At 46.6% G+C, this 15,305-nt stretch overlaps 1 protein-coding gene across 1 annotated transcript in view; it reads right to left on the reverse strand.

The window, feature by feature from the left end:
• The window catches only part of FYB1 (FYN binding protein 1), a gene marked incomplete at its 3' end in the record, with an annotated part of 246,374 nt that overhangs the window by 93,188 nt on the left and 137,881 nt on the right, over positions 1-15,305 (reverse strand). The window contains exon 3 of the mRNA XM_082275208.1: positions 4,817-4,952. Within this exon, the coding sequence (XP_082131334.1) occupies positions 4,817-4,952 (136 nt within the window). The remainder of the gene's footprint in view (positions 1-4,816; positions 4,953-15,305) is intronic.

The raw sequence follows: 15,305 nt of genomic DNA on the forward strand, positions 1-15,305 counted from the left end.
ACATGCAAGGAAAATGTAAAACAAAAAAAAAAAAAACAATATTTTTGCTTGCACATGATTGGATGATGGAAGCTTCCCCTTATGTACTAAGCTCTGCAACTGCACTTGCAAAGTGCACAATCTATTTGCTATTAGTAAATGAACTCCGAAGTGATGCATGTGATTATAAAGCCCATTTCCAGGGAAAGGGATAAATGCTTCTTTAGGTCTAGGAGGCTGCAAAAGGCAGCTCAAGCTCTCCTCTTCGTCCCTAGGCTTCAGCTAGGATTGCCACCTGTCTGGGATTCTCCCGGACATTCCAGGTTTTGAAATATGTGTCCCAGGTTTCAGACGGACTGAAACCCAGACACATTATTCAGAGCGGCTGTGGCTTCCCAAGTAACCAAGATAGTCACACACAAATCTGTTGCCGTCTGGGGGCATGTTCGGCATCACTAGGGGGCAGAACAATGATGTCAGTGAGAGCAATTTGGCCACACCCACTGTTGACTGCAGAACACTATGTGCACCGCATTACTACTCTCCTTGGGGCACCCAAAGGTGTCCCAGGCCACTAAAGTGTTCAGTTTTAGCTTGAAAAAAAAGGTGGCAACCCTAGCTTCAGCAGCGAACTGTCCCTCGGCATCCTCACATCCAATGCAGAGCTATAAGCTCTGACATTAGAGAACTTGCACCCATCAGAACATAGAGGGGAAGAGGCTATGAGGGACTGTTCTTAAAGCGGTAGTATACCGCTTTTTTTCACTTTTAACTACAGGTAAGCCTATAATAAGGCTTATCTGTAGGTACAATTAATATCTCCTAAACCGGCACGGTTTAGGAGATATTTGCAGTGCATGCAGCCGCTCATGCGAGCGGCACATGCGCTCTGAAGGTCCGGCGGACCTTCAGCTTCCCTTGCAGGGAGCTTGCTGGAAAATCCCTCCCGCGCATGCGCGGGAGTGTCGTCATCGCGGCACCGGCCAATCACAGCGCCGGAGCCGCCGAACCCGGAAGAGACGCCGTGGGATCATGTCAGCGCCCGCAGCGGTGTCCGGGGGTCCGTGTCGGGGCTTCGTTCTAAAGTAAGTAATTCATAATGAGCTAGTATGCGATGCATACTAGCTCATTATGCCTTTGTCTTGCAGGTTTTTTAAAAAAAAAATTATTTTAGGTTTACAACCGCTTTAAACCTTGAAGGAAGCCTGCAGGAGTGGAGGATCAGGTGAGTAAAAGCTGCTTCTTGCAGCACCCTGGACCTAAACAAGTATTTAATCCTCATAGCACGGGGGGGATATTTATCCTTTCCTCAGAGCTAAACTTTGATGTGTACCAGACCATTCTCTATTGATGTATAGAACAGGCAGGGCCGCCATCAGGGGGGTACAGGCAGTACAGGTGTAAGGGGCCTGAGCTTCCAGAGGGGCCCGGGGCCCACTTCCCTTGCATAATTTGAAAATGTCAGCAGTACAGCACTGATTAATCTCGCTGACAGCACAACCGATCAACACCCAACACCCGACAATCCCCCCCCCCCACCCGTACTCGCACGGGAGAGACTGAGAGAGAGACACCGTGATACATGTCACCAGCTTTCCCCAGTCCAGCTCGCCTACAAGTTACAACACTGCTCCGAGTCCCCACAAGTAAAACCTGGCCACTTGCTCTGCTCCATTCAGTTCCCTGCTGAGGCGGAGCCTACTTCTGCAAAGATCTGATTGGGGAGCACTCGGGCATGGGGGTGTAGTCAGTTGCTCAATGGAGGAAGTGGCCCCAGCCTTGCAGGTGCATGAAGTAGAATTGAGATAGCAGTGTGGAGGGTAAGTCACTGACCGAGTTATGTGTGTGCAGCAACGTGCTGCTGCTGTGCTGCCTGTACTTTTGATTGGACTCCTCTGATGGGACACGGACACCAGACAAGCTGGCATGATGGAGTTGCATTGTGAAAATGGCTGGGGTTGATTCTGGGTGGAGAAAAGATCCCCACCCAGAATCATCCCCAGCCATTTTCACAATGAAACTCCATCATCCTCATCTAGGCCAGATTCTTCCTTCCCTCTGCACAATGTATTCCAATTCCTGCCCAGAATCATCTATCCCTCTCCAGGAATTTTGGACGGGGATGAGGATACATTGTGGAAAGGGATGGATGAATCTGGCCTGAGTGGGGATGAAGATGATGGAGTTGCATTGTGAAAATGGATAAGGATGATTCTGAGTGGGGATGAGAGTTACATAGTGAAGAGGCTCTCCAGAATGGAACTCTCATCTCCACTCAGAATCATCCTCATCCATTTTCACAATGCCCAGGGCCGTCTTTAATATTGTTTGGGCCCTGGGCAAGCACAAGCATTTTCTTGCCCCCCCCCCCCCCCACATGCAATTTCGCTCCCCACTCCAAAAAACAAACACACACTCTGTACCCCAACTCTGCCCACAGCCACCTCTGTACCCCCACTCTGCCCACAGCCACCTCTGTATCCCCACCCTGCCCACAGCCACCTCTGTACCCCCCCTCTGCCCACAGCCACCTCTGTACCCCCTCTTTGCCCACAGCCACCTCTGTATTCCCCTTTTGTAGTTCTCAAATCTTTTAAACAAATTCACCCCCCTACTTCTCATCCTCACAGCGATGCTGCACCATTCTGTTATGTGTGCGCGCTCTTTTTCCCACACACACTCTGCAGTCTCCGCCTATCAGATCAGTAGCATACAGCCAGAACACTTCACTCTGTTCTGTGCTATGCTATAGAAGTCTGAGAGGCAGGAGGGGGGCAGGGGAGCACGGAGAGCAGCTCTGACTCACTCCCTGTCAGGACGAGCTACACACAGACCCCACAGCTGTGCTTTTCCCCTGTCTGTGTCCGCTTGCGTTGTTGTTAACCTGCCTGGAAGAGAAAACGGGAGGACAAGACAGCTGTATTTGTGACTGCTAAACCAAAATAGCTATTTGAGGGCAGCACGGGTTCCAGGAGCAGCTGCTTTGTGCCCCCCTCCCCAACAATACCAGGGCCCTGGGCAGATGCCCCTTTTGACCTGCGTTAAAGACGGCCCTGACAATGCCACTCCATCATCCTCATCCCCACCCAGGCCAGATTCATCCATCCCTCTGCACAATGTATCCTCATCCCCACCCGGAATTATTCATCCCTCTCCAGGATTCTGGGCAAGAATAGGGGATACATTGTGGAAAGGGATGCATAATTCTGTGCAGGGATGGGAATAATACTTCTCATTTTCATATATTATGTTTTAAGAGTGTTAAAATAAAAGTGGGTGCACCGAAGGACTCGGTGGGATGGTCAGTGGGAAGATTTGGTGGGAGGGCCAGTCGGCGGGCCATGGGGGAATGTTGGTGGTCAGGCCCCGGGGGGCCCAGGCCTAAAGCTGTGTAAGGGGCCCCAAAATTTCTGATGGCTGCCCTGAGAACAGGTATTGATTTGCAAAGTGTTATGAACGCTATATAAATTGGGAGCAAGCTCCTGTGCGAACAAGACCTTGTAGTTTTTCTCATTCACTGTCACTGTCATTTTTGCTGGACAGCTCAGCTGGCACATATTAACCACTTCCCGACCGCCCGCCCTAACTGCGCAAACTGACGTAGGTATACGTCGTTCACGCGCCTGCAGCTCCCGCCCCCACTCAGCAGCAGGGATGCCCAGGGCAGGCGGCTCCGATTGCTCCCCGCTGAGAGAGAAGGACGGGCAGCTGTTGTATATACTGTAGGAACACAGGTCTCTGTGATCATTTCACAAGCCACGCCCCCCACAGTTAGAAACACGCCGCTAGCTACAAATTTAACTCCTTGATCACTTACTGTGTTAACCCCTTCCCTGCCAGTGTCATTATTACAGTAACAGTGCATATTTATTAGCAATGATTACTGTAGTAATGTCATTGGTCCCCCCAAAAGTGTCAAAAATGTCAGTTAGGGGTCCGATCTGTCCGCCGCAATGTCACAGTCCCGCAAAAAAATGCAGATCGCCGCCATTACTAGTAAAAAAAAATAAGAAAATAAAAATGACCTAAATCTTCCCCCGTAGTTAGTAGAAGCGATAACCAAACAAAATACGCTTATTGCAATTTTTTTTTACCAAAAACATGTAGCAGAAAACAAATTAGCCTAGAATGTTAAAAAAAATGTATTTTTTAAAGGTTTTTTTTGGGAATGTTATATAGCAGAATGTGAAAAATATAGTTTTTTTTTTCAGAATTGTCGTTTTTTTTTTAATAGCACAAAAAATAAAAATCACAGAGGTGATCAAATAACACCAAAAGAAAGCTGTATTTGTGGAAAAAAAGGACATAAATTTTATTTAGGTACAGTGTTGCACGACCGTGCAATTGTCCATTAAAGTAACGCAGTGCCGAATCGCAAAATATGGCCTGGTCATTAAGAGGGAATATCTTCTGGTCCAGAAGTGGTTAAAGACGGCAAATAACAAAAAGAATTGACTATATGAATACCACCAGCATTACAAGTTCAGACCTTAAGATATCATTTAGTACACATTTTTCACCATAGTGCTTCTTTAGATCAGTATTATTATTATACAGGATTTATTTAGAGCTGACATTTTGCACAGCGCTTTACAATATAAGGGAAGACAATACAGTTACAATACAATTCAATACAGGAGGATTTAGAGGGCCCTGCTCGTTAGAGCTTAGATCACGCACTTTCATATCGATTGATAAACCACACGGAAATTTTTAATTATAAAAAAATGCTGCTTTTAAACCCCCTGGTCCTGACCTCCAGCTATTTATGAGGACAGTCTCGGAATCATACAAATACAGGACAATACTGTCTGAAGATATTAGAAGTGTTACTTACATGGGCTCTGGAAGTCTGATGTTCCTCGGTGGTAAACTTGGGACTGGAATGGGGGCTATGGGTGATTTGATGGGCGGTGGAGGCAATGCAGATGATAATGCAGAGGACTTCTGTTCACTGACGGGTACCTTTGCACCTATTGATGTAGAGAACAGGAGATAAATCTGTTAAGAATACAGTGCATATGGAAATGGAGCGCAACAAAAACTTTGTTTTTCTATTTTTGGCTGGAGGTTAAAATTTCTGTAGATGTCAGGTTTTTATTGTCGCCTTTAGAGAGATTTTCCCTCATTTCCTGTTCTGCCAACACCCTTCAAACAGGAAGTGAGGGAAACTCCTCCCAGTAAGGACACAAACCATGACAAAACCCTGGTAGGGGTTTATCAAGAACGCACGCCTGTTGCAGCTAGATAACTGGGGTGTGGACCTTGACTGGGATAAAAGGGAAAGAGGGGGAGCTTATTTTGAGCATCTGGCTGTAATACACTTTTTACAGCCAACAATACCTCTGGCCACCACTAGAGGGAGACTCCACTTCAATCCAGCTGGCTGACCACATGCAGGCAGATACCAAGCTTACATAACATCTGATGCACTGGAAGGGTTGGGGAGCAGTCCAGCAATTAGCACACACTACTAGGATTCCTCCAGCTATCCTACGAGCTAGAACCCTGGGTTAATCACTCTTCCCACTGTCCACACCCCAGACACACAACAAAAGGTAGCTTTCCACCACCCAGCAGTTTGTCCGCTGACTGGCCTGCAAGGCAACCACACACTCACTAATGTTAGATTTTCTAGTTTACAATCTGCAATTGCCAGATTGGCAATGAACTTGGACCAATCACATACACACTAAAATGCAACAATCTCTCCAGGGCTATGAGACATTAAGACTCGATTCACACTGCCGCGACTTGTCAGGCGACTTGTCAGCCTGACAAGTCGCGGTCCCTCGCGGTCCATTGACTGCTACAGGACCCGTTCTAATAGGAGCGACACACAAGTTGCACCGACTTAGAAAAAGGGTCCTGTACTACTTTGGGGCGACCTCGGAGCGACTTGTATAGACATTCATTATATGAAGTCTGTGCAAGTCGCACCGAAGTCGCGTGCACAGGACTTCACAAGTCGCCCCCGAAGTAGTACAGAGTCGTGTCGCCATAGTGTGAACCGACTCTTACACACAGAGGCCACTTCTTGATTTTATAATTTAATATCTCAAAAGTGTGCAGTGTATAAAATATATACAAAGAAAAATAATTACAAAAAAAGAGACACAAAGAACATACACAGTTAGCTATTCGCTATGCCAAAAAAAGGGATAAAAAAAAAAAAACAGAAATAGAACTTTGCCAAGGTTTATCTTGTGATAGGAGCATGTCAGAACATCCGCAATTCACCAGATCTCCGTGTGAATCATCCATGACTCATGGTCCTCAAATTATTGAGTTATGGAGCTGGGCTGGATTTTAACCCTTAGCCAATCAACCTGGGGGGGGGGGGGGGGGTGTTCCGTCCCAGCTCCCAGGAAGGTTCTGTGTTCTGAAGGGGATAAAGTTAAATGAACCATGGATGGTTCTGATTGCTGGGTCGAGGATAGGATTTGTGACACAGAACATCAATCTGATCGCAACAAGGCCAAGAACCGCATGGCTGTCCCAATCAGGTGCCATATAACCATTCTGTGAGATTCTCCTGGATTCTGCTTGCACTACAATTACACTTTTATATGTACACACAGCCTAAAATGTATGTGATCAGAATTCATTATTATCATCTCTCTACAACTAATATATTTAAGTTTTTACGAGAGATAAAATAGATTCCTCTGACTTGGGCCTACCGTAAATCAATGGTTGGCAGACATTTAGGAGCCTCTAGAGTGAATAGGCTTTGTCCACTACGGGTCCTGGAGAAAAACTGGCTAAATGTTCCCTTTGATGTTTTAGGGAGGTGATACAGTAGTTCATTTTACCCAATATACTTTTACAAAGATGTGAAAATGTAATTGGCAGCTACAGTAGGTGTCACTTCTGGCCAACAGGCCTGTCCGCTTCTTTCAGCTTGTAATCTGGGACCATTTGTCTATGATTGATTACTGATTAAAGGAAATATTGTATCTTTAATACCACCAAATTAAACTACATCTACAATCACACTACTTCTATATAGATCTCATCTCAGCCCAACTTTTACATTTTTGTTACAAGGTTCTAACCATTTTCTACTCTATCAAAATCTAAATATCAATATAAAAAAATAAAAAAAAAATGCCTAGAGTTGAGTTTTGTAAATACAGTTAGGCTGAGATTTATTGTGCATATAAAACTCATAATCATAAAGCAACCTAATGCTTATATACATAAACCATTTATCAATCCCAGTGTAAAAAAATCCAGTGATAAATAAAGTCCCAATGGTGAAGAGCTTTGAATATTAAGTGATCAATAAAATCAAATAAAGAAATCAATCTTCATCTGTGATCAAAACAGTGTAAAGTGCTCCATGCTTCCCTCCAGTGCTCCCGGTAGCTAGTGCAGGATTAGCAGCTCACCTTAGGGATAGAGATGTATAGAACTGTTCGCCGGCGAACAGTTCCCGGCGAACTTAGCATGTTCGCGTTCGCCGCTGCCGGCGAACATATGCGATGTTCGGTCCGCCCCCCATAAGACATCATTGAGGCAAACTTTGACCCTGAACTTTACAGTCAGCAGACACATTTCCAGCCAATCAGCGTACCTCCCTCCCACACCCTCCCACCTCCTATAAATAAGCAAGGGCAGCATCCATCTTAGATCATTCTGAAGCAGTGTGTGTAGTGAGAATAGGGAGAGAGCTGCTGCTGCTGCTGCTGCTGTTAAGCTAGGGACAGTTAGTCAGTGTTCCTGGTCTTGCAGTGTTCTTGGTCCACTACTGCTGTAATATCAGCACCCCAAAAAGCCCTTCTAAGGGCTGGTATTTGTGGTTTTTTTTTTTTTTTATATATATATATATATATATACCTAGCGTCCCCAAAAGCCCTTTTAAGGGCTGGTAATTGAGTTGTTTCTTCATATATATATATATTTATATCTATCTAGTGTCCCCAAAAGCCCTTTCAAGGGCTGGTAAGGTAATAGATTTTTTTCTTTATATATATATATATATATATATATATATATATATATATATATATATATATATCTATTGTACACTGCAGTTGCCTGCCCGCTGTGTGTGAGAGGCCACAGACCTACCACAGACTGTACTGTGTGCACACCACACTCATTTCGGGTGGCACAGGCACAGTACCTGGCATTTTAAAAAATATTTTTTTTTTCTCTGTCATAATTGCAGTGAGTGCTGTGTCAGGTCCACAGAGTGCACTGTACCCACTGCAGTGCACTGCCCACCACTGATATATATACGTTGGCACAGCATCTTGTTGCAATAAATTGAAAAAAAAAATATTTTTTATTATTGCAGTTGCCTGGGCTGCCAGTGACTGTCAGGTCCACAGAGTGTACTGTGCCCACTGCAGTGCCACTGTGTGCCCACCCACCACTGATATATAAGGTGGCACAGCAGCTTGCAAAGTAAAAAAAATATATATATTTTTTTAAATTGCAGTTGCCTGGGTGCCAGTGACTGCTGTCAGGTCCACAGAGAGTGTACTGTGCCACTGCCCACCCACCACTGATATATAAGGTGGCACAGCAGCTTGCAAAGTAAAAAAAATATATATATTTTTTTAAATTGCAGTTGCCTGGGTGCCAGTGACTGCTGTCAGGTCCACAGAGAGTGTACTGTGCCACTGCCCACCCACCCACCACTGATATATAAGGTGGCACAGCAGCTTGCAAAGTAAAAAATATATATATATTTTTTTAAATTGCAGTTGCCTGGGTGCCAGTGACTGCTGTCAGGTCCACAGAGAGTGTACTGTGCCACTGCCCACCCACCACTGATATATAAGGTGGCACAGCAGCTTGCAAAGTAAAAAAATATGTATATATTTTTTAAATTGCAGTTGCCTGGGTGCCAGTGACTGCTGTCAGGTCCACAGAGAGTGTACTGTGCCACTGCCCACCCACCACTGATATATAAGGTGGCACAGCAGCTTGCACTCATAGTACAACAGTAACAACACATTAAAAAAAAAAATGACAGGCAGAGGCAGGCCACCCCGCAAGGGCCGTCGTGGTCGTGGTGCTGTGATTTCCTTAGGCTCTAGAATAATGCCCAGTGTTCAGAGGCCACCACAGCCCCTGAACTCAAAAAATTCTGAGGCCATAGTTGACTGGCTTACACAGGACACCCAATCGTCTACAGCTTCCGCTCGGAACCTTAATGCACCATCCTCCTCCAGCTCAGCTTCGGGCACCTCTCAATTTACCACTCGCCAGCCCGCCGGCACCACCACCAACACTAGCACCACAGCCGCTTCACTTGATCCGTCAGAGGAGTTATTTTCACATCAGTTTGAAGAAATAAGTGATGCGCAACTATTAGTGCCAGAGGATGTAGATAACGGGGATATGTCTCAGTCAGGCAGCATTATACACATGGACGTACATTGTGATGATGATGATGTTGTACCTGCTGCTGCTGCCTTTGCTGAGTTGTCAAGTGAAGCGGCTGATGATGACGATGTGTCTGTGGATGTCACCTGGGTGCCTGCTCGAAGAGCAGAAGAAGAGGGGGAAAGTTCAGATGGGGAGACAGAGAGGAGGAGGAGACGAGTTGGAAGCAGGGGGAGGAGGTCATCGCAAGGAGCTAGTGGCGCAGTCAGACAGCATGTAGATTCGGCACCCGGGGTCAGCCAGACAGCACGCCAATCAACGCAAGCTGTTGCCACCACCAGAATGCCGTCCTTGCAAAGCTCAGCAGTGTGGCATTTTTTTTGTGTGTCTGCCTCTGATATCAGCGATGCCATTTGTAACCTGTGCCAAAAGAAACTGAGTCGTGGGAAGTCCAACACCCACCTAGGTACAACTGCTTTGCGAAGGCACATGATCTCACATCACAAACGCCTATGGGATCAACACATGAGTAAAAGCAGCACACAAACTGAAAGCCACCATCCTCCTCCTGGTCCAGCATCTTCAGCCACGTCAACCACTGCTGTCCTCCATGCCCCCTATCAACAACCCGCCCCTCCGCCTCTCACCTTCAGCAGTTCCTGCTCGTCACCTGCCCACAGTCAGGTGTCTGTGAAGGAAATGTTTGAGCGCAAAAAGCCAATCTCGCAGAGTCACCCCCTTGCCCGGCGTCTGACAGCTGGCTTGTCGGAACTCTTAGCCCGCCAGCTTTTACCATACAAGCTGGTGGAGTCTGAGGCCTTCAAAAAATTTGTCGCTATTGGGACACCGCAGTGGAAGGTACCCGGCCGAAATTATTTTTCACAAAAGGCAATCCCCAACCTGTACTCTATTGTGGAAAAAGAAATCATGTCACGTCTGGCACACAGTGTTGGGGCAAGGGTCCATCTGACCACTGATAGCTGGTCTGCAAAGCACGGTCAGGGCAGGTATATAACGTACACTGCGCATTGGGTAAACCTGCTGGCGGCTGCCAAGCATGGAATGCGTGGCTCTGCTGCAGAGGAGTTGGTGACACCGCCACGACTTGCAGGCAGGCCTGCTGCCACCTCCTCTACTCCTCCTACTCCATCCTCTATGCTAACCTCCTCGGCTGAGTCCTCTTCTGCTGTTGCGTCTTGCTCCACACCAACTGCACCCCCCCAGCTCCCCAGGGGCTATTCCACATGCCGGATACGACAGTGTCACGCTGTCTTGGGGTTGACTTGCCTGAAAGCAGAGAGTCACACCGGACCAGCACTACTGTCCGCCCTGAATGCACAGGTGGATCAGTGGCTGACCCCGCACCAACTGGAGATCGGCAAAGTGGTGTGTGACAACGGGAGCAATTTGTTGGCGGCATTGAATTTGGGCAAGTTGACACATGTGCCGTGCATGGCACATGTGTTGAATCTGATTGTGCAACGTTTTGTGCAGAAGTACCCAGGCTTACAGGACGTCCTCAAGCAGGCCAGGAAGGTGTGTGGCCATTTCAGGCGTTCCTACACGGCCATGGCGCACTTTGCAGATATTCAGCGGCGAAACAACATGCCAGTGAGGCGCTTGATTTGCGACAGCCCGACACGTTGGAATTCAACACTGCTAATGTTCGACCGCCTGCTCCAACAAGAAAAAGCGGTCAACGAGTATTTGTATGACCGGGGTGCTAGGACAGCCTCTGCGGAGCTGGGTATTTTTTTGCCACGCTACTGGACGCTCATGCGCAATGCCTGTAGGCTCATGCGTCCTTTTGAGGAGGTGACAAACCTAGTGAGTCGCACTGAAGGCACCATCAGCGACATCATCCCATATGTTTTTTTCCTGGAGCGTGCCCTGCGAAGAGTGCTGGATCAGGCCGTAGATGAGCGTGAAGAGGAAGAGGAAGAGTTGTGGTCACCATCACCACCACCAGAAACAGCCTTACCATCGATTGCTGGACCTGCGGCAACACTGGAAGAGGAGTGTGAGGAAGAGGAGTCAGAGGAGGAATGTGGCTTTGAGGAGGAGGAACACCAACCACAGCAGGCATCCCAGGGTGCTCGTTGTCACCTATCTGGTACCCGTGGTGTTGTACGTGGCTGGGGGGAAGAACACACCTTCAATGACATCAGTGAGGACGAGGAATTGGACATGAGTAGCTCGGCATCCAACCTTGTCCAAATGGGGTCTTTCATGCTGTCATACCTGTTGAGAGACCCTCGTATAAAAAGGCTGAAGGAGAACGACCTGTACTGGGTGGCCACGCTACTAGACCCCCGGTATAAGCAGAAAGTCTGTGACATGTTACCCAATTACCGGCAGTCGCAAAGGATGCAGCAGCTACAAAATAAGTTAAAAACTATGCTCTACACAGCGTATAAGGGTGATGTCACAGCACAACGGGAATCCAACAGGGGAAGAGGTGAAAGTAATCCTCCTCCTACCACCACAACCACGCCGGCAAGGACAGGACGCTTTACAGACGTCTTGTTGATGGAGGACATGCGGAGCTTTTTTAGTCCTATGCATCGCCACAGCCCTTCGGGGTCCACCCTCAGAGAACGACTCGACCGACAGGTAGCAGACTACCTTGCCTTAACTGCAGATATCGACACTCTGAGGAGCGATGAACCCCTTGACTACTGGGTGTGCAGGCTTGACCTGTGGCCTGAGCTATCCCAGTTTGCCATTGAACTTCTGGCCTGCCCCGCTTCAAGTGTGCTGTCAGAAAGGACCTTCAGCGCAGCAGGAGGTATTGTCACTGAGAAGAGAAGTCGCCTAGGTCAAAAAAGTCTTGATTACCTCACGTTTATTAAGATGAATGAGGCATGGATCCCGAAGGGACTGACAGTGGGGGATGCATTTGACTAAAAAAGGCCTGGTGATGACTGAGATGCCTTGGCCTAAAAATGGTCCACACGCTGCTGTATATAATCATTCTCTGCATGCCGGATGACTTACGTGACGTCTCCGCCACCAACTACGGTTCAAGCAGCAATGTTTTAGTGCACTTTCTGCCTTAAAACCTCAATTTTTCAGGCCGCTGCTACAGCAGCGGCTGCAACAATACCTACTTTTTCATGCATGTGTACATGCCTAATTTTTCTGGCCTCTGGTGCTACACTGTGGCTGCAAAAAAACAAAAAACAAAAAAAAAGGCACATACATGTGTCAATTCCCCTTCGTGATCGTTACCTTGTCGTGGTGAAGGGGCTTGCGTATCACAATGAAGCGATCACCTCTAGGATTGTGTTGGCACACCCCAGATGATAAGGTCGTTGCTTCATTGTGTACAGACCAAAAGCGATCCGCAGGATAATTCATTTTCTTTCATTCTTTCTGCGGAGCTGGGTATTTTTTGGCCGCGTTACTGAATGCTCATGAACAATGGCTGTAGGCTCATGCGTCCTTTTGCGGAGATGACAACCCTGGTGGTCAGTCGAACCCAAGGCAACATCATCGACCTCATCCCATATGCGTTTTTTCTGGAGCGTGCCCTGCGAAGAGTACTGGATCAGGCTGTAGATGAGCATGAAGAGGAAGAGTTGTGGTCCTCATCACCACCAGAAGCAGCCTTGTCGTTGTCAATTGCTGGACCTGTGGCAACGCAGAGAGAGGAGTCTGAAGAAGAGAAGTCAGAGGAGGAAGGTGGCTTTGAGGAGGTGGAATACCAGCCACAGCAGGCATCCCAGGGGGCTTGTTCTCACCTTTCGGGGACCCTTGGTGTTGTATGTGGCTGGGTGGAGGAAGAGACCTTCAATGATGTCAGTGAGGACAAGGAACGGGACATGGCTAGCTTGGTATCCAACCTTGTGCAAATTGGGAGTTTGCGGTTGTGCAAATGGACTGACTGACTGTTAAACGGGGAGTTTGGTCTGTCAGAGTTTGGTCTGTCACTGTGAAGCGGGCAACGGGCGTAACCCTTACACTACTTGACCGATAAAACATCATACCTGATCGTATTCACACACTGGATGTTTTAGTGCTGGTTTACACTGCCGCTACCACTAAAGTAGCGTCGCTTCCAGTGCGACTTTGGCGCGACTTAGCGCGACTTTGGCGCGACCTCATCGCGAGGTGACTTTTTATTTGGCCAATCACAATATCATGTTTTGTTACCGTCACCTAATTTCCTTTTCCTGTTTTTTGTTTTACATATTTCCCCATGTGTGCAGTGTTGTCTGTGTCATAGCTCAACTGATAGGCATGTTTGCCTTGGCATATCATATTTCAGCTTGCCAGAAAGAAAAAAAGACAGCTGGAAAGACACTGCATTAGTTTTCTACTAAAAATCATAAGAAAAATGCTGTTTTTTTTGGGTTGTGGACATACTACAGAGCTGAAACTTGACAGGTACACTTTTTAGACCCCCCAGACACTAAATACAAAAAATGACATGCCTGCCTAAAAAAATGCCCGATAAATGCCTGCAAGAGAAAAAGACAGCCGCAGAGAAGCCGTATTCCTGAAAATATAAGAAAAATGCTGTTTTTTAGGGGTTCTGGACATGCTACAGAGCTGAAACTTGACAGGTACACTTTTGTGACCCCCCAGACACTAAATACAAAAAATGACATGCCTGCCTAAAAAAATGCCCGATAAATGCCTGCAAGAGAAAAAGACAGCCGCAGAGAAGCCGTATTCCTGAAAATATAAGAAAAATGCTGTTTTTTAGGGGTTCTGGACATGCTACAGATCTGAAACTTGACAGGTACACTTTTGTGACCCCCCAGACACTAAATACAAAAAATGACATGCCTGCCTAAAAAAATGCCCGAAAAAATGCCTGCAAGAGAAAAAGACAGCCGCAGAGAAGCCGTATTCCTGAAAATATAAGAAAAATGCTGTTTTTTAGGGGTTCTGGACATGCTACAGAGCTGAAACTTGACAGGTACACTTTTGTGACCCCCCAAACACTAAATACAAAAAATGACATGCCTGCCTAAAAAAATGCCCGATAAATGCCTGCAAGAGAAAAAGCCAGCCGCAGAGAAGCCGTATTCCTGAAAATATAAGAAAAATGCTGTTTTTTAGGGGTTCTGGACATGCTACAGAGCTGAAACTTGACAGGTACACTTTTGTGACCCCCCAGACACTAAATACAAAAAATGACATGCCTGCCTAAAAAAATGCCCGATAAATGCCTGCAAGAGAAAAATCCAGCCGCAGAGAAGCCGTATTCCTGAAAATATAAGAAAAATGCTGTTTTTTAGGGGTTCTGGACATGCTACAGAGCTGAAACTTGACAGGTACACTTTTGTGACCCCCCAGACACTAAATACAAAAAATGACATGCCTGCCTAAAAAAATGCCCGATAAATGCCTGCAAGAGAAAAAGCCAGCCGCAGAGAAGCCGTATTCCTGAAAATATAAGAAAAATGCTGTTTTTTAGGGGTTCTGGACATGCTACAGAGCTGAAACTTGACAGGTACACTTTTGTGACCCCCCAGACACTAAATACAAAAAATGACATGCCTGCCTATAAAAATGCCCAATAAATGCCTGCAAGAGAAAAAGCCAGCCGCAGAGAAGCCGTATTCCTGAAAATATAAGAAAAATGCTGTTTTTTAGGGGTTCTGGACATGCTACAGAGCTGAAACTTGACAGGTACACTTTTGTGACCCCCCAGACACTAAATACAAAAAATGACATGCCTGCCTAAAAAAATGCCCGATAAATGCCTGCAAGAGAAAAAGCCAGCCGCAGAGAAGCCGTATTCCTGAAAATATAAGAAAAATGCTGTTTTTTAGGGGTTCTGGACATGCTACATAGCTGAAACTTGACAGGTACACTTTTGTGACCCCCCAGACACTAAATACAAAAAATGACATGCCTGCCTAAAAAAATGCCCGATAAATGCCTGCAAGAGAAAAAGCCAGCCGCAGAGAAGCCATATTCCTGAAAATATAAGAAAAATGCTGTTTTTTAGGGGTTCTGGACATGCTACA

This window comes from Pelophylax lessonae, assembly GCF_965119305.1.
Source record: "Pelophylax lessonae genome assembly, chromosome: 1".
Lineage (NCBI taxonomy): Eukaryota > Metazoa > Chordata > Amphibia > Anura > Ranidae > Pelophylax > Pelophylax lessonae.